Here is a 19,509-nt window from a genome sequence, read left to right as displayed (position 1 = left end):
AATTAATTAATTAATTAAAAAAGGAAAAAAATAAAATAAAATCAGAACAAGAGTGTCTATTATCACAACACTTCATCAGTATAGGGCCTAGTCTTAGTAAGATTATTAAGACAAAAAGAAAAAAGAATAAAAAGGAAAAGGAGACCAACAAACAGAAAAAGTCAAATTATCCCTTTGCCATGTGACTGCTTGTCTGCCATTTGGCTGCTTGCTGACCTCCATGCCTAACTCAAAAAGCCATGGTTTTCTCTCTTCCTCTTCTTTGGCCCCCTTCTTCTGCCAGCTTCTGAGATTTCTGGCTTATCTGCTCTGTTTTCTTCTAAACACTAGCAAAATTGTTCTTGAACTAAAAACAACAATAAAACAAAAAGCAAAACTGGGCCAAGGAGTTATCTGAATGGCTGAAAGTGCTTGTTACACAAGCTTAACAACCTGAGTTAGAGCCCCCAGAAGCTATGTAAAGAGTCAGATTCAGAAACTAAAGTGATGGATGCCTCTATGGCTAAGAGTGACTGCTGCTCTCACAAGGGACTTAAGTTTAGTTTCTAGCACCCACATTGAGTGGTTGGTTCACAGTTGCCTGAAACTTCAGTTCCATTAGATCCAACTTTCTCTCCAGTCTTCTATAGGCACCTACAGTCATCTGTACAGACACACAAATATGTACACACACACAAACACACATACACACTCTCTCTCACACACACACACACACTCTAACATGCATAAATACACAACACACACTCTTAAAAAGAGCAAAATTGCATCAAATTATCCTTTTCCAGAAATATAGCCAATCAGATGTTCCTGGAGGGCAGCAACCTGCCCATCTCTTAGTGCACAGCGAGGAACATAACCTTGGATGGGATCACTGTATCTACAGGGTCTGCTGCCAGCACAGAAGAAAGCTTGTACCTTGTGTAGATACATGAGCATGTTAGAAAGATAAGCTGGACTCTTACCATGGCCTCTGATGTGGACAGCTGTTTCTGTAGCCCAGTTCTGGGAAGATGCTGCCTCTGACTCAACAGGTGCAGCTTCAGCTTGCCAAAGAGTATCTTCAACAAAAGCAATACACGTGTGTGAGAAAGATTCAGACTTGAGAAAATGAACATAACCATCACATTTAGAGCCACTGACCTGAAGACATACACTGAAAAGAGGCTTAGCTCCTTTAGAAGGACTTTTACTTAATGTATCACAAAATGTTCATACTTGTGAGAACATAAATAACATCACTTTTAGACAATATTATAAACTCAGAATAAACCATCTTTTAATTCGTGAGTAAGACAATGTTTTGAAAGAACAAAACTTAACATTACCAGCCAGGTATGGTTGTCCTTGGCATTAATCTCAGTACTTTGGAAGACGGGGCAAGAGAACTGACATGGGTTGGAATCATGATTACAGCCTAGATTACTGAGTAAGTGTGGGCTACAGAATGAGACCCTGCCTCAAAACAAACAAATAAAATTGAGTCTTACCTCACGAAGCTGATTATTACTCATTATAAGAAACTGTTCTCCTGCAACAAAATGGGCTTCTTGCTCCAGTTCCTTGAGGCGAGCCTGAAGAATTGAAACATTATCATTCATAGATTTTATAACTTAAAATAATTTAATCTGCTCATCAAGCAACTCTCAACTAAAGCCCTTAATTGAACAAAAAGTCCTTTACAACTTATCAAAACAATAAAGCATACATACTGACTTGTGGTGGAATTTTCAGGCTTTCCCTAAACATAGCTGAAACTAAAATAAGCAAAATCAGGGAGGGAAAGAATGTGTTTTTCAGCAATATTAGAACTAGAAAAGGGATCCAGTTCCATAAGAAAGAGACAGAAAGGGGGAGGTATGGGTTACAGGCTTATACCCACAATAGATCAAGATGTTCTTTAAGTCAATAAGAAGAAACAAAAAACTTAGACAAAGGGCTGGTAATAGGCAAAAGCACAAGTCTGATAACCTGAGCTTCATCCCTGGGACTCACATGATGGAAGGAGAACTGACTCCCCAAAATTGTCCTCTTACCTCTACACACACCACACACACACACACACACACACACACACACACACACACACACACACTAAAAACATTTTAGAGATTAGATAGATTGTTTCAAAGAGAAACTAATAGCCAAAAACTAGAGAAAAGCAATTCACTTCATCAGTAACCAGGAAAGCATCAAACTTATGCATGGTTATGACAGTTGCCACCTTCAAACAACCAGATGCCTCTTGACTGGGAGAGATGCCACCCATGGCAGAGTATACAAACTGAGTCATCGCATCAAGGCTAAGATACAGAAGATTGAGAGTCTGTATACAAACTATTGAATTACTCACAGTTCAGTAATAAGCTAAACTATCTTGTTTAGACTCTGAAATAGAGAACACATGAAAAATAATAAGAATGAAATGTCTTCCAAGGTAGGGTAGTGATTACTTTTGGAAGCAGAACACAGTTTCTGCCAGGAAAAGCACATAAAGCTGTGGAAATTCCATGATTTGAACTGTGATGGATTCCAGAGGTATCTTGTGGGTAATTTAAATGAAATTAAAAATATTTTTAGGCATCTGTATGTATCTTTCCATATTTTTCATTCTTGAGGAAATTTACCAATTCCTTGGATGAACTGTAGGGAGCAGACATCTGTTCAAGAAAAGTAGTCTTATTTAGTCTGGCCCTTGATTGCCTATTATGGTCAATTTTGATCACTCTGTGACTCTTCAGACTGTCAATAAAATTTACCTTGAATCAGGGGCAGAAATAGTGATTAACTGGCCAGAATTAGCCATAGAGAAGCTAGCAATTTTTGAAAATCATTTAGAGTTTATAATCAATCTCTCCTGACTTGGACTTTCTGTGGTTGAATTTTCTGTAAATCTATCTTATCCTAAATAATTAATAGACTCTCCTCTTTGTATTTTTTCAGGAATAATTGGTAATCCCCAACAAGACAAAATTTTCTTTACTTCATCAAACATTTTTTCTAAAGTATTTGCATCTGAATCAGTCAGTAATATATCATCAACATAATAATAAATTATAGATTGAGGAAACTGTTTACAAATTAGTTCTAATGGCTGTTATACAAAATATTGAAATAAGGTGGAGCTGTTTAGCATTCTTTGTGGAAGAATTTTACAATGATACATTTTAACAGGCTAGAATTATTATAAGTAGGTACTGTAAAGACAATTTTTTTTCTATCCTGTTCTTGTAAAGATACTGTGAAAATAAAGCAGTTTTAAAAATCAATCAGTATAATAGACCATCTCTTAGGTAATAAAAAAGGCAAGGGAACTCCAGGCTTTAAAGATCCCATTGACTGAATTGAATCACCACTTAAATCTGATAACATTCTCCATTTTCCAGATTTCTTTTTAATTACAAATATAAGAAAATTTCAAGGATTGGTCAATTTTTTAATATGTCAAACATTTAACTGATCCTGTACCAGCTGTTTTAGTGCCTATAATTTTTTTGATGTCAGAGGCCATTGTTCCACCCACACAGGTTTGTCAGTTAACCATTTTAAAGGTAGGGCTGTTGGTGCTTTTGAAAGATCAGCAGCTGTTGTGCCCTGCTCATGTACAACCTGAACAGTCTGTGGCTGTTCTCCATAATACCTTTTAATATTTCTCTCAGAAGCATTCTTTATTTTATGATTTGTTTCTGAGATTGGAGGAATGTTAATCTGTGTTTTCCATTATTGCAACAAATCACGTCCTCATAAATTCATTGGTATATTAGCCACATATGATTTTAATTTTCCCGTCCTATACACTCGACCCATCTTTCACTTTGATTTAACTGAGATAAAGATCCAATCCCTAGAAGTTGATCATTTACTTCCTGAAGAGGCCAACTGGATGCTAAGATTTTGGTGAAATTATTGTTATATCTGCACCTGTGTCTATGAAACCCTCATTTTCAATGCCATTTATTTTTAGTTCTTTTATGGCAGTTTGCCAAAATCCTTGTTTTATGGTCTCTCCTGAGCTTTTTGTTGTCTCTATTGAAGATGTTCTGTCTTTGTTCACATTCAGAGCAGTGTGGTTTTTAACAACAGGTATTATTTTTTTTAATTGCTCTGTGAATGAGTTTCTCCAATGCTGATATGGAATGACTGAACCAAATTTGATGAAGGGGCTTTCTGGATGCCCCTCGGGGCATTTCCCAATAGCAAAGGGTTATCTTGCCTGTCCCTTGTTGATCTGCATTCATTAGTCCAATGCTGGCCTTTGTTACACTTCCTGTTTGAATTATCTCTAGAAAAAAATCATTTCTAGGAACATTTTACCTATAATACCTTTTCAAATGACCTTGTTTACCACAATTAAAACATCTGACATTTTGATTTTTTTTGAAATTTTTAGAAATCATCATAAGTGTGAGATCCAATATCAGCTATATTTTGGGTTCATTTATCTATGGGTACTGATCTTGCCTTTAAGGGCCTAATAACCCATTTTTGGCATTGTGAATTAGGATTTTCAAAATCTAAATATTCAATTAATATTTGTCTAACTTCTGAATATGGCATAGAGCCAATGTGTTATCATCAAATGTAAACTGTCTTTGGAAATCAACATACCATCATCAAGAAGCTGGTCTTGGGAAATTTCAGTACCTCTAGCCCTACTTTGTTGTTCTGTGATCTTAGCTTCCTCTCTCCACCATGTTTTCTACTGTAATTGAGGACCAATATTGCTGTAGCTAAATCTTTCCAGTTTTGAGGACTAATTCTGTTCTGAGTTGCCCGTGAATTTAACATCTGCTTCACAAAGGGTGAATGCATAGCATATGAAATGACTGCTTCCTTAAATCTCTTCAAGCCTAACATTGAAACAGAATCCCAGTTAACTTTGGCATTGCATTGGGGGTGCCTATTGTCTGGTGATTGCTCTTGTGTGGCAACTGGATAAATTAAGGTTGGTTTTCTAATAACCTTAGACCACTCCTCTTCAGTTTCATAATGCAATGGTGCAGTACATTCTGCTCTGTCTGTGTCTGAGTATTTTTCTTACTTTCATGAGTAGGTCTTTTTTTTTTTTTTGGTTTTGAAGTTATTTTTAGTAAAAGAAAAAAGCAGGCTTTCCAAAGGTGACAAAGTGAACTGAAGGTCAGAAGGAAGCTGGGTGTGGGCTTATTATAAGCTCTTACTCCCGAAGCCTGGAAATGAGATCCAAGCATTCCCAGAAACTGACTGGATGCCAGAGACATTCCTTGTTGGGGTGGGCAGAGCTACCCTTGATCAATGGCATGGTCTAAATGGGCTCTCAGGCAGCCACCATGTGCCCACTGACATGATTAACACTTATTCTGGGGGACATTAAATTAAGGAATGACATAGGAAGCCAAGATGGTGGTTTATTTGGTTGGATTCTGGATCACAATCAGGAAATAGTCTTTATCTGGTGCAACCATAATTTCATTTTTCTTGGAGCAAATTCGAAGGAAGGTTAGGTCATTCTGGGGGTCAATTTCATACACAGTGCTCCGTGCCTTCAAGATGAAGTTGTGCATGAGGTTGGCAGATTGTGTAGTAGTAGGGTTGTCCATGGTGCTCTTGATGAGAATGCCTTCAGTGTTCACCACGATGATTCCCTGCACTCCTTTCTGGTTCTGAAGTCTCTTGAGTGTTTCCTCCACCTCTGCCATCTCGCACCGATCTAGCAGCTCCGAGTCGCCGACACTCAGCGAGGTCCCCACCCTTCTCTCATGAGTAGGTCTTTCTAAGGTTTTTATTTTATCAGTAGTAAGTCTTTCTAAAGTTTGTATCATATCAACAGTAAGTCCTTCTAAGACTTGTATCTTATCTGTCAAATTTTTAATATTTTTATTAGTAAGTTTTCTAACGCTTGTATCTTATCAATAGTAGTCTTTCTAAGACTTGTATTTTATCAGTAAAATTTTCATATTTGGTACAATTATCTAACTACTTTTTAAGGATAAAATATGAATTACCAGCTGGGCAGTGGTGGTGCACGCCTTTTATCCCAGTACTCGGGAGGCAGAGGCAGGCAGATCTTTGTGAGTTCGAGGCCAGCCTGGTCTAGAAGAGCTAGTTCCAGGACAGGCACCAAAAACTACAGAGAAACCCTGTCTCGAAAAAATCCAAAAAAAAAAATATGAATTACCAAACTGATAATAATTACAATCACCATTATGCCAATCTCAGCTAAGTGGTTCATTCTTTCATTTATTTTTTCCATTTGTAAGCCACCCATAGTAACACTATACAGAATCATAACTCCCTGCACTGTGATATTCCCGATTCTTAACATGGAAAAGATTTTTCTTTTAATATTATTTAATTTTCTCTTTAAGAACTTCCCAAGTGTCTCACCAAATCTGCTGACTTCTAAGTTTTCCCACAGCAACAGCACCATTGGGGCTCAAGACCCACATTTTCCAAGCACAAGCCTACTTTTCAGAGTTCTGGGAATGGCTCTTGGAGAGGCCCAGACAGTGACTGCAGTAGTGCCAGCTGGCATGACTTCTCCATTTGTGTAGTAATGTCATGCATTGGAGCACCAAATGCAGTTTTTCTGTTGGCTTAGCACTATACATCTACTGATATTTTAATTATCATCTGCAGTCCCATGGCCACTCAATCAATGCCCTATTAGTCACTCGGGCCACTAGTATGGGACCATGGTCTGCATTCTGTCAATTATATTTTAAATAAATGCTGATTGGCCAGTAGCCAGGCAGGAAGTATAGGCAGGACAACCAGACAGGAAGTAGAGGCAGGTCAATGAGAACAGGAGAATTCTGGAAAGGAGGAAGCCCATTCCTCCGCAGTCCTTGCCCAGCCACAGAAGAAACAAGATGTGACTGCCTCACTGAAAAAGGTACTGAGCCATGTAGCTAACATAGACAAGAATAATGGGCTATATAAGTTATAAGAGTGAATAAGAAGCCTGAGCTGATAGGCCAATCAGTTTAGAGTTAATGTAGACCTCTGTGTGATTCCTTTGGGACTTAACAATTGCGGGAACTGGGCAGGATAGAAACCCCAGACAACAGGCCACAGCCTTGCAGAGCTTCTGGTTCCAAGGCCTGGTTTATGAAGGTTTAAGTTAAGTCTCTCTCATTCTATTTACCAACAAAGACTTGGAAGTCAGATGGTGGGGTTAAAACATGCTAGATCAGAGAAACTGAGAAATGGCCAGCTGACCTTCATTTTTGTCTGGAGATATCACAAAAGACATGTCTTCCCTCATCCCAGAACCAAAAGTAAGCTTAAACTCTAGCCCCCACCCTTTTGTTTCTGTGCATCTTCTTTATTCAAAATGCTAGCTTCTCTATGACTGATTCTAGTCAGCTAGTTTCTGGCTCTGCCCCCTGATTCAAGGTAAACTTTATTGTCAGTCTTGGGAGTGTCAGAGTGTAATCAAAATATCCTATAACAATGGCACTCTGAACCCCCCCCAAGACACACACACACACACACACACACACACACACACACATTAGGTGCGATGCTTGTCCTCCCTACATGAGTCTATGTCTTAGTCACTGTTCCATTGCTGTGAATAGCATGATCAAGCAAATCTTACAAAAGAAAGCATTTAATTTTATTTTTCAAGACAGGTTTTCTCTGTGTAGCCCTGGCTGTCCTGGAACCACTATGTAGACTGGGCTGGCCTTGAACTCAGAGATTTGCCTGCCTCTGCCTCCCAAGTGCTAGGATTAAAGGCTGAACAACTATTGCCTAGCTGAGAGTTCTAGTCTTGATCCACAAGCCAAGTTGAGAGACACTGGGCTGGGCATGGGCTTTTAAAATCTCAAAGCCCAGTGACACACTTCCCTCAACAAGGCCATAACTTGTAATACTTCTAATCCATTAAAATAGTCCCACTACCTGATGACTAAGCATTTAAATATATGAACCTATTGGGGCAATTTTTATTCAAACCACCATATTCCCCTTCCTAGTTCCCAAAAGTTTGTAGCCATATCATGATTCAAAAATCCTTTCAGTCCACCTTCAAAATTCCCCATAGTCCTTTATAATCTCAACACTGTTTAAAAGTCCAAAATTCAAAGTCTCTGAGATTCATGGAAATTTCTTAAATGTATCCCTCTATAAAATAAAAATAGAAAAGCAGATCACATACTTCCAATATACAATGGCACAGAATATACATTAGCATTCCAAAAGAGAGGAAAATGAGCACAGTAAGGAAACACTAGACCAGAGGACTGAAAACCAGTAGCACAAACTACAAATTCTGCATTTTCATGTTTGATGTCAAAGAGCTCTTCAGATATCCAACTTCTCTTAGTTTTGTTGATTATGACATACTTCTGTCTCTTAGGCGGGTTCTACACCCAGTCCACAACTCAGTTTAGCTGGTATTCTGGTATAGGAAGTCCTTCTGTCTATGTGTTGCTTTTATTGGTTAATGAATAAAGAAACCGTTTCTGCCAGTGACTTAGCAAAATAGAGCTAGGTGGGGAAAGCTACACTGAATGCTGGGAAAAAGAAGGCAGAGCCAGTGAGATGCCATGGAGCCACCAGAGGAGAAAGACGCAAGCTGTCAGCTGGAACCTTGCCGGTAGGTCACAAACCTCATGGTAAAATATAATAGAAATAGGTTAATTTGATATGTAAGAGTTTGCTAGAAATATGCTAGAGTCATTGGCCAACCAGTGTTTTAAATAATATAGTTTCTGTGTGATTATTTCAGGTCTGAGCTGCCATGTGGCTGGGAAATGAACTAGCAGCCTCTTACAACAGATTGGTGCCCAGGATAATGGGCATTGAAGAGGCTCTTTATGGAGTTGGTTAACCATGTGGGCCAAGAAACTGCTCTTGCCTGAACTGCTTGATGATGTTTTGCTATATGAACTGGACATGCAGGACCCACAGAAAAATGACTGCTGAAGTTGCCTAAAGAAGGTGAGACAGTTCTTCTGGGTTCCTGCTTCATGAAAGAGTCTGCCAGACATTCTGCAGTACATGGAAGAAAGTGACTGACAAACTGCCAATATAGGCAGAACTGTCTTTAAAATTTCTTGCTTCATGGAAATGTCTGCTGGAATCTATGGGCCTGAAGACTGAAGAGGGATACGCCAATGATACAGAAGAACTTTGGGTGACTGTCCAGGCAACGAGATGTCTCTGTCAATTCTAGAGTTTTGGAAGTTGCTTACAATGTATTTTCTGTTTACTTAGGTAATATATCCTTCTGGAGTCTTTGATGGAGTCGAAGAATAGATAGTTATAGTTTTCCTTAGTTATGATAAAAGATAAAATATATATAAATGTTGTAACTGTAATTTTTGTTTGATACCTGTTTTGTTATATGTAATTTTACTATGTTAAAGTTAAAACCTTCCTTTTTATTTAAACAAAAAAGGGAAGTGATGTGGGATTCCCCTCTGTATGCAGTTGATACCATTGGTTAGTAAAGAAATCTATCTTGGCCTGTGATGGGGTAGAGTAGAGCTAGGCAGGGAAAACTAAACTGAATTCTGGAAGAAAGAAGGTGGAGTCAGCAGATGCCATGTAGCCGCTGTAGGGAGCAGATGCACCGGAACTTTGCCTGGAAAGCCACAGCCACATGTCTATACACAGATTAACAGAAATGGGTTAATTTAAGATGAGTTAACCAGAAATCTGCTTAAGCTATTGGCCAAACCATTCTGCAAATAATATAGTTTCTATGTGGTTATTTCAGGGCTGAGCAGCCAGAAACAAACAGTCTCCTACAACAGTATCCCATGACTCTGGCATCTCCAACATCTTATGGTCTCTAACACAATTCAGGCTTCACCTTCACAGGTTCAATAAATGACCTCTATGAAGGTACTCCCCTAAAACACATCTGGCCTCAGTGGCTTTTCTTAGCTATACAGGGAGATTCCACAACCTCTTCTTGTATCCTTGACTCTAAAGCCAGAAATGTACGGCTGTGGCTGAAGCTGCCAAGTTCTGCTGCTTGCTGGGACTGGAACTTGTCCCCTTGCTCAATTACATTTGCATCAGCTTTCTTGTGGGGGTCAAATTATGCAGGCCCATATTCCACATTGTCTGGTGGTCAGAGAATCTGAGCAACTTACAAGGCACAATTTATACTTTTCACACAAGAGGTAGTTGCCTAGCTCTTTGATAGCAAAACAACCTGACACCATCCTAACAACTGGTGCCAGGATATGCTAATATTGTTCTGCTCCTTCTATTGTAAATTATGAGGTCACCTGGGGAAGTGGTGTCTTTCAATCTACAAGATAAAATAGGCATAGGCAAGGACGTGGTCTAAGTCACCCTCCCCGCCTAGGAGACAATGCTAATGAAGTTTGTGTTACCTGCCCCCCATCAGTTTACCTTGATATAAAAGCTGTTTGGAAAATAAACACAGGTGATTTCAGGTGAGTGATCTCTGAAACTCCCCTCCCAATACTGCCGTGTGAATTGTGTCTTCGTTTATTCCCACACCTCCACTCTAGTACAAGAAATGATTTGTGTCTGGGCTGGTCCCTGACACTTTTTGATGGTTTCCTTCACAGCTTAAGCTGTTCTTTAATTCCTTTTTATAAATTGGAAACTGAGCTGTATGGGGTTTTGCCTTGAGGTCACTCCTCCCTTTATTTCATTTAATTTCAGGTTTTTCTTTAAGCTCTTTAACTCCTTGAGCACAGGAATTGGCTCCAACATCACGTTTTTTGATGTTCTTTTTCTCCTCACACTGCACAGTTTATATTTCTCTTTGCCCATCTTGCTCCTTTTCATTATAAATCTGTATAAGAGTGATTACTAGCCAGGTGGTGGTGACACATGCCTTTAATCCCAGCACTGGGGAGGCAGAGTCAGGCAGATCTCTGCCAGTTCAAGGCCAGCCTGGTCTACAGAGTGAGTTCCAGGATAGCCAGGTCTGTTACACATAGGCTACAAGCCTATGGGAGCCAGGGAATGTAATATAGATAATAACCACATGATATAGTGTCAATATTAGGCTGTCTTGAAATCTCTACTGCCAATGCCAATAATCCAAAACTCTTCAATTTAGCCTTATGCAGATTTTTTAGGACAAGAGCAAAAAGAAGCCACATTCTTTACCAAAATATCCCAAGAATGATCTCTGTTAAGTTGGGAGCATAGCCCCTAGTCCCTGGCCTGGGAGTTGCTTTGCTCTGGACTCCAAATCCCAGCATGCCAAACCACTCCTACAGGGTATTTAAGTGGGCTCTCAGAGGAAGAACACGTGGTTCCCAGTTTGCATGGGCCCCCTGCTGCCCTGTCTCCCCACCATGCGTTTGGTCACCTGAGAGTGTCTTACCTAATAAAATTATAGGCATTTTGATTTGGTTTGATTTGACCTAATTGGATTTCTTGTGCTGGCGGAACTGCTCTTTTTCTTATCAATCTCTAGGCCACTTGCTAATATTCCTCCCCTCTGAAACCTGGAGCTCAGCTGTTACAATTTGCACGGCTCTCACCACTGCTGTATCCCACGCTCCTATTAGAGTGGCTCATTAAACCCTGCTAAAAGCGTTCAACCACTTTTCTAGTCCAAATATTCCATATTCTTCCAAACAAACAGCATGGCCAGGCCTGTCACATAATACCCCAGTCCTTAGCACCAACTTCTTAGACACTGTTCTATTGCTGTGAAGAGACACCATGACCAATGCAAACCTTATATAAGAAAGCATTTAATTGGGTACTTGCTTACAATTTCAGAGGTTAGACTATTACTATCATGATAAAGAGTATGGTAGCACGCAGGCAGACATGGTGCTGGAGAAGTAGCTAACAGTTCTACATTCTGATCCATAGGCCAAGAGAGACACTGGGCTTGGTATGAGATTTTGAAACCTCAAAGCCCACTCCCAGAGACATACTTCCTCTAACAAGACCATACTTCCTAAACCTTCTAATTTTTCCAATAGTCCCACTTCCTGGTAACTAAGCTTCAAATATGTAAGCCTATTGGAATCATTCTTATTTAAACCACTACAGTGCAATAGATGTCAATGGGTTGTAAACCCTTCAACACGTGGACCCCTCTAGGAGTCCAGGAGAAGGATGAACAGTATCCACAATACTCTAGGGCCAAATAGGGTAGGGAAGAAAATGAGAATCTAATAGGAGCAATGACAATTACAGATTTTGAAATAATAGCTTACCCCAAGGAGTGCTGAAGTCCTCTCCATTTCTTCTTTGTCAACTGGAATCTTATGGTTTTCCATCACTGTGAGTCAAAATCAAAAGCAGATCATATTTTCATTGCATTAATCAATCCTTTTCAGTAGACTGAAGAGCCCTACTCTCTGATGACCTAATGATAGCAATGCTCATTGACTCAGGCCCCATTCTAAGTCAACCGCTGTTCTGTGAGGAAACAGAAGCATAGAAAGAACTGGCTTGCTGGGGATACGGTCTAGTGACAGAGCGCTTGCCCAACACAAGCCAGGTTCTGGGTTCAGTCACAAGGTAGGAAGGATGTTGGACTGCACTGGTTCCAGCCTGGCCCTTTGCATACTCTAGATAGAAAATGACTCTTGGCCCTACAGCAAGACCTGGTCAGAGGCGAAGATGGGCAAATCCCTGGAGGGCGCCTAAAGGAAGTATCTCTTAAAGGAGAAAGAAGCACAGAGCTGGAGGACTAGTCTGAAATTGAGATAACACAGGTGGGTAAGTGTCAGTGAGACCCTCTTCTGGCTAGACAGAACAGGAGGGGTCTCCATGGCTGGATGCCAGGCCTTCAAGTCCTTCCAGACCAGGAGATGATGTAGCCCAAACCATCTTGCTGCAGGACAGAAAATAATATGATAGCAGCCTCTTTGGATGAAACACAGTGCCCATTCCATTAAAGGATAGAGAAGAGTCATTCTTAAACAATGTAAAGATTCTCCAGAAAGATGACTATACTTTGTTTTTATGGTAACTCACCTGCCAAAATTGGTATCAAAGGAAGCTCCAAAGTACAAAATAGTTGCCATAAGCCATAAGCCTGTTTCATGGAAGAGATAATATCAATATGGCTTCAAATTATTATCTGCATTTTGTTGAAAAGCCACTTGACTTTGTTATGTTAGGACTATAGTGACCCATGTCTAAAGTGGCTCCTCCTAGTATCTTCATTCTTTTTTAATTTATTTATTTTCACTTCATGTGCATTAGCGTTTTACCTGGCTATAGGTCTGTGTGAGTGCTGGATTCCATGGAATTGAAGTTATGGACAGTTGTGAACTACCATGTGGGTACTAGAATTGAGCCACAAGTCCTCTGGAAGAGCTGCCAAGTGCTCTTAACTGCTGAGCCACCTCTCCAGACCCTCCATTCTTTTTTAAATAAAACTTTTATTTCTAGTACAGAGAATATTTTATTACTCTCTAAACATCTGGTAGAGATATTCTGAAATTTCACAAGATCTTTGTTTTCTTACTTTGAGGAGTATTTGCATGATTTTAGTCTTCCATTTTAACTACAGAACGGTTCACTGAATTCCAATCATTTTACCTAGTCTTCATCAATCTTGCATTGACTCTACAGACTAGTCAGAAATGTTGGAATCGTTATATTAGGCCACCTGTTTTAAGAGTATGAAATCCATCTACAGCAGAGCACTGGGTTGAGTTTCCGGAGACCAATCCAAGAGAGGGAGGAACAATAATATCAGCAAAGGGGTCAAGACCATGGTGATGATACTCACAGAAACAGCTGACCTGAGCTAGTGGGAGCTCACTGACTCTGGACTGATAGTGGGGGAACCTGCACAGGACCAAACTAGGACAGCTGTGAGACTTGGGCAGTCTGTGGCAGTGGAACCAAGATTTTGCCCTAGTGCTTGAACTGGTGTCTTGGAGCACACTCTGTTTGAAGAGATACCTTGCTCAGCCTAGATATAGGAGGGAGGGCCTTGGTCCTGTTTCGAAGTGATGTGTCAGACTTTGTTGACTCCCCCATGGGAAGCCTTACCCTTTCTGATAAGAGGACTGTGGGGGGGGGCAGGAGGATGGGAGGGAGGGAGAAAGGGGCTAGCTATGTAAAATGAGAAACAATTGTATTAAAAAAATTCTTACATCAAAAAAGCATGAAATCCTTCCTCTTTTATTCATATCACCTTCCATGTTATTTATTTATAGGTCCTTATGTATACACATGGTGTCGTGTAGTTCAATCTGGACTCAAACTCTCTATGTAGAAGAGGTTGCCACTGAACGTCTTCCTGCCTCCACTTCAACTGGGATTACAGGCCATGTCTACCACACCTGATTTTTCATGATGCTTATTGGAGTTTTTCTTATGTTCACTCTTTTCTGCAGTCATCTTAGAGTGCTGGCCTCACCTTCTAGTTCCCCTCCACTTCTCTGTCCCTGCACCCTAAGGTAGGCTCTCCAGGACATATCACTTGGGCTCCTCCTCAACCCTTAAGACAGTTCCTTGTTTGGGCATATGCCTTATGGCACAGGAAGAGATAAATAGCTTTCACTAGAGCCCAGGAATGGAAGAGTCTCCAGCTATAGCTGTCCTTGGAAGCATCTCATCTTGCCCGTCTCCTTCACCTCTGCCTCAGGACATAGTCTCTTTTCCTTCAGGTCTCAGTTGTTCCTCCATTGACTACAGCTTCCCAATAAAACCTAAGTGAAATGGTCTGTCTTGTTGCTAACAAAAATAAACCTTGGGCATCCAAAATACTCTAGTTAATTGTGACACTTTGAAACAATTGTTTTCAATATACAAAACACATTTTAAAACCGTAGGAATTACCATTTTAGTCTTTCCTTTTCTGAATGAGGCACAGACTAATTTGGCATTAGGAAATCATCTCATGTCATATTGAAAACGTAAGTGTGAGTGTGGGTACAATTGAAAATACAGGTCTTATATAGCCAGAAATTACAGTATAAAAAAAATGCCTTACCTTCAGCTTGGAACAGAGATCCATCGTGAGGTCGTAGAGTATCCTCAGGTTCACACACACATTCTGATTCTTTAAAAATGAATACACTAAAATTCAGATGAACATGGCAGCAATTCTCATCATAGTCTGGAAACTGGTATCACCTACACAAGTGTTTCTGGTGACATGGTAGGATGCTCCTGATAAGGTCCCTAACAGAAAAGTACCTCTGTTGTGCAAGTTAAACTGTCCACAGGGAGATACTTTCCCAGCCCAGAATTTTCTTTCTTCATTATAAAGATAGAAAAATAGAGCTCCCAGTGCCTGTTGTAATGATTATATGATTGCCAGAGCCAGAACAAGAGTTCTCAGATCCCACAGCCTCTCTTCTCTGCTCTGTCACACAGCACCACTTCATGGGTGCTACATTCCACACTAACCTATCCATAAATACCCTAGGACAGGTATAAATAGAAAAGCCTGGAGACGTCACAAACATTTTCAAAGGACAGAGAGGGGAGATGGGATAAAAAACAGACCCTCAACAAACAATCTGTGTCCTTCCTAACAGGGATCTTCCACGACATTCTACTCAATATCCAACTCTACCAAAGAGCCCCAAACTCTTTATCTCTGCTAAATCCTCACATTAGAAGAAACTCAAAGTACGTGGCTACTGGTTGGATATATGCTAGCATGCTTCTTAAGTCATTTCCTGATCTTGGTTCTCCTATCAACAACTCAGGAGTTATGAGGCAGAGGACCACATCTATGCCGCAACCTACAACAATCCCACATGGTTTCCTGCAGCTTTCTCAACTCCAAAGTGATCGATCATATTTTTTTTTTTGTTTTTTGAGACAGGGTTTCTCTATAGCATTGGAGCCTATCCTGGAACTCACTCTAGACCAGGCTGAACTTGAACTCACAGAGATCTGCCTGTCTCTGTCTCCTGAGTGCTGGGATTAAAAGTGTGTGCCACCCCCGCTCAGTTTATAAACTTCCTTTTGAACCAAGATCGACAGGCCTGTTTCTTGGCATAACACAGCCCCCTTTCTCCTTTCCAAACTGCCCTGTTGTCCCCTCTAAGGAGCTAATTTTCTAGGAGGTCTTGCCGTCCCCATGCCATTCTTCTATCTGAGGTCCTTTCCATTCTGAGCAACTCAAGTCACCTCTTCAGAGTAGTACAGAAGCAGATCCCGTAGACTAAAGGCCCAGTTTCCATCTCTAACTCTCATGCACTACAAGGCTCTGCACAGATACATCTCGCCAACAACGATGATTGGGATTGTACTTGCAACTGCCTCTCACCCTCACGAGGCAAGACAAAGAAAGGGGCCTCAGGAACAGAGAACAGAAGATCTGGAGCTGGCTCAACAGCCACCCTAAGTATCTGGTCAGCATTAGAAGAATATACCCTCTACAGCTGATTTCAATCCCATGCAGCTATCTTAATCATGTGGGAATCATGTGGGAATGGTAAGAAGAAACTAGTCTTAAAGTCATAAATTCAAACTGAACCACAGTATCAACTGTACTTCGGGCAAGATTGAGTGCACATCTAGTATACTCATCTGTGAACTGGGACTGATAATACTGAAGTGGACAATTTCTTGCAGTCATATTTCACCTTCTGTTTAGGGAATCTTTGCCTGGTGGAGTAGGGTTCTAATCACTAGTGAGGGAAGAGGGTCCCTTTACAAGTGCTAAAACTACATTGCCACTGTTCCCAGACTGCCAAGGCCAAAGACTCCCATTCTTACAAGAGTTGTATCTTCTCTGACTCTGCAATCTATTTCATGACCTTCTGGTATACCTCTTTTTAAATTCAAGGATACAGTGTTTCTGTTTCTGGTATTTACAGTTATCCCTGTGGGACACAGACCCTTGCTCTACACATGATAGTTAGGAGGATGAAGGGCAGGGTGTGCAGGCTCTTACATCTGTGCTTCTGGCCATCTTAATGCTCACCTGCAGTGTTCCACCATGGTTCTGGCTGTAATCACACTGCTCCCTTACACCTCTCCTTCAGGAGAGGTAGCTCCTGGAGACCAGGGGCCTTGGGAAAATTCACCTCATCCTTTCTATGTTGACTGAGATGACTGTCACAGAAGTCAGCCAATAAGAACTTGTCACCAGAGCTATAGATTTACAAAAGGACAGTTTTCTGCTCACAGAGGTGCTACTGACCCTGGAGAATCTATAGAATTACATTGCAAGTGAACCTTCCCGGATATCTTCACACTTTATTCACTGACCTCTACCAGAAACACCTCAGCCAAAAAAATATTTGGATGGGACAAATGAGATGAAATGGGGGCTAGCAATAGTCTTGTTACTATTAGATTATTTATGAAGTAAACAGTCAGGGTTGCACTAAGGTAGATACAACCTCATCTTAAACATCTTACCACAATATTTCTTGAGGTATCACCAAATGTGCTGCTTGGTTTAACTATGATGGACTTTCCTAGGTATTTTGCAACTAAGTCTTCAAATGAAAGTGCAGTGTCACTAGGATCTATGAGCCATGCAGCAACTCTGGGATCTAGTCCAACAAAACCTGCAACTGCAGAGGAAAAGGTCATTTAGTATTCCCTCAAACCACAAACAGTTATTGCTTTCCCATATTTACACTAAGCAGAATGTTTTCCAAATAAGAAACACAAATGACTGAGAAACACTTATAGAAATGTTTAACATCCTTAGCCATTACAGAAATGCAAATTAAAACTCCTTTGAAATTTCATTTTATCCAAGTCAGAATGTCCAATATCAATAAAGCAAATGAGAGCATATGCTGGAAAGGGTCCCGGCAAAGGAGAACACTTAATTGTTGCTGTGGGCGCACAAATTGTACAGCCACTGTGGAAATAAGCAGGAAGTTTCCTCAGGAAGCTGGGAAGAGATCTACCTCAAGATCCAGTTATGCCACTCCTGGGCATATACCCAAAGGAGTCTACATTTTACTACAGAGATACTTGCTCAATCATGTTCACTGCTGGTCTATTCATAATAGCCAGAAATGGGAAATGACCCAGATGTCCATCAACTGATAGATGGATAATGAAAGTGTGTTATATTTACACAATGGAATATTATTCAGCTGTTAAGAAAAAAAAGATTTTTTTTCTACAAGTAAATGGATGGAACTAAAGAAAAAAAATCCTGAGTGAGGTAACCCAGACCCAAAATAGATAACTATTACATGTTTCTCATATATGTGAATATTAAACTTTAAAGCCTTCGATATGTGTTCTAAATTTAAATAACCACAGAGGTTAAGTACCTAGTAAGGGACCAGGGGGATGGAGAGGATCTTCCAAGTAAGGGAAAATAGAATATAGTATTATGGGGAGTCAGAGGGGAAGCTAGAGCAGAAGGATTAAATGGGAAGGAGGATGGGAGATCAGGGTAAAGGAGGAAATATGAGAGGACACTAACAATAAATGCCTCTGAAAAGCCACAGAGAAACCTACCGCCATAGAAGCTTACACACAGACACACACAGACACACAGACACACAGACACACACACACACACAGACACACACAGACACACACACACTCTAAATGGAATCATCATATAATGAGGGAGACAATGTCCCAAATAGGTTTCTTTTCTTTTTTTTTTTTTAAGACGGGGTTTCTCTGTGTAACAGCTCTGGCTGTCCTGGAATTCACTTTGCAGGCCAGGCTGGCCTCACACTCACAGAGCTCTGTCCTGCTTCTGCCTCCCATGTGCTAGGATTAAAGATGTGCACTACTACTGCCCAATAACCCGCCCATAAGCTGTTCTGGTACAATAGTGGCACAAACGTTATGAGAGTAACCAACCACTTTTTATTGGATTTACGGTCCATCCCATGAGATGGAACCCAACCTGACACTGATAAAGTGCCAACCTCTGGAAACTGGATAGGCCATGGGACTAGTGGGAAACCTGTTATTCTGCTAAAGGAACGCGGCAATAAAATGACTCCTAATAGCATATTGATATATCCATAGATCACTCTCTCACTAAACACTACTCAGAGAAGCATCTTCATGCAACAGATGGAAATTATCAGAAAGAGCCACAATTGGACAATGTGCAAAGAATGAGAGACTTTGGGGTACTCAATCCTAAATGGAACATCTTCATCAAGCCCCTCTCCTCAAGGCTCAGGGATCCATCTATGTATAAGAGGAATCAGAAAGACGGGCAGAACCAAAGGTGAGGAAAGACTCCAAGGAAACTGTGTTACAGATACAACTGGACTTACACACACATGAATTCATAGGTTGTGGCAGTATGCACAGGGCTTGCACAGATTCAATCCAGACAGTATCCTAGCACTGAGAAGGGGAAGTGGACACAGGGTCCCATCCTAACCAAGAAGCTGTCTGCAGCTGATACCTGCTGGCAAAGAGTGAATCAATTTTCTACAACGGAATGTCACTGGGTAGATCCACTACATTCTAGGGCAAGCCTTATGGCTAAGAGTAATGAGCTAATAAAAACAAAGTCCATGTGTTTTTGTGAACTTTTTTGTTTCATTTTGTTTTGCAGTTTTTTATCTTATATGTTTTGTTATGATTTTCATTATGTGTTTTTGTGGGAGGTTTTTTTTGAAAGAGAGAGAAAGAAAGAGAGAG

The 19,509-nt window shown here is 40.5% G+C and overlaps 1 protein-coding gene and 1 pseudogene across 1 annotated transcript in view; both read right to left on the bottom strand.

Moving 5' to 3' along the window:
* Positions 1 to 19,509, bottom strand: part of Poln (DNA polymerase nu) — a 126,965-nt gene that overhangs the window by 92,468 nt on the left and 14,988 nt on the right. Inside the window, exons 4-9 of the mRNA XM_005366212.2 lie at positions 17,284 to 17,441; positions 14,894 to 14,962; positions 12,919 to 12,979; positions 12,153 to 12,217; positions 1,488 to 1,571; positions 963 to 1,058 (exon numbers count right to left, since the gene is read on the bottom strand). Of these exons, the coding sequence (XP_005366269.1) occupies positions 963 to 1,058; positions 1,488 to 1,571; positions 12,153 to 12,217; positions 12,919 to 12,979; positions 14,894 to 14,962; positions 17,284 to 17,441 (533 nt within the window). The remainder of the gene's footprint in view (positions 1 to 962; positions 1,059 to 1,487; positions 1,572 to 12,152; positions 12,218 to 12,918; positions 12,980 to 14,893; positions 14,963 to 17,283; positions 17,442 to 19,509) is intronic.
* LOC101985095 lies at positions 5,382 to 5,678 on the bottom strand (annotated as a pseudogene).

The sequence above is a fragment of the Microtus ochrogaster genome, unplaced genomic scaffold (assembly GCF_000317375.1).
Source record: "Microtus ochrogaster isolate Prairie Vole_2 unplaced genomic scaffold, MicOch1.0 UNK6, whole genome shotgun sequence".
NCBI lineage: Eukaryota > Metazoa > Chordata > Mammalia > Rodentia > Cricetidae > Microtus > Microtus ochrogaster.
Note: the sequence above shows the minus strand (reverse complement) of the source record. Positions and strands in the feature narration are given on the sequence as shown.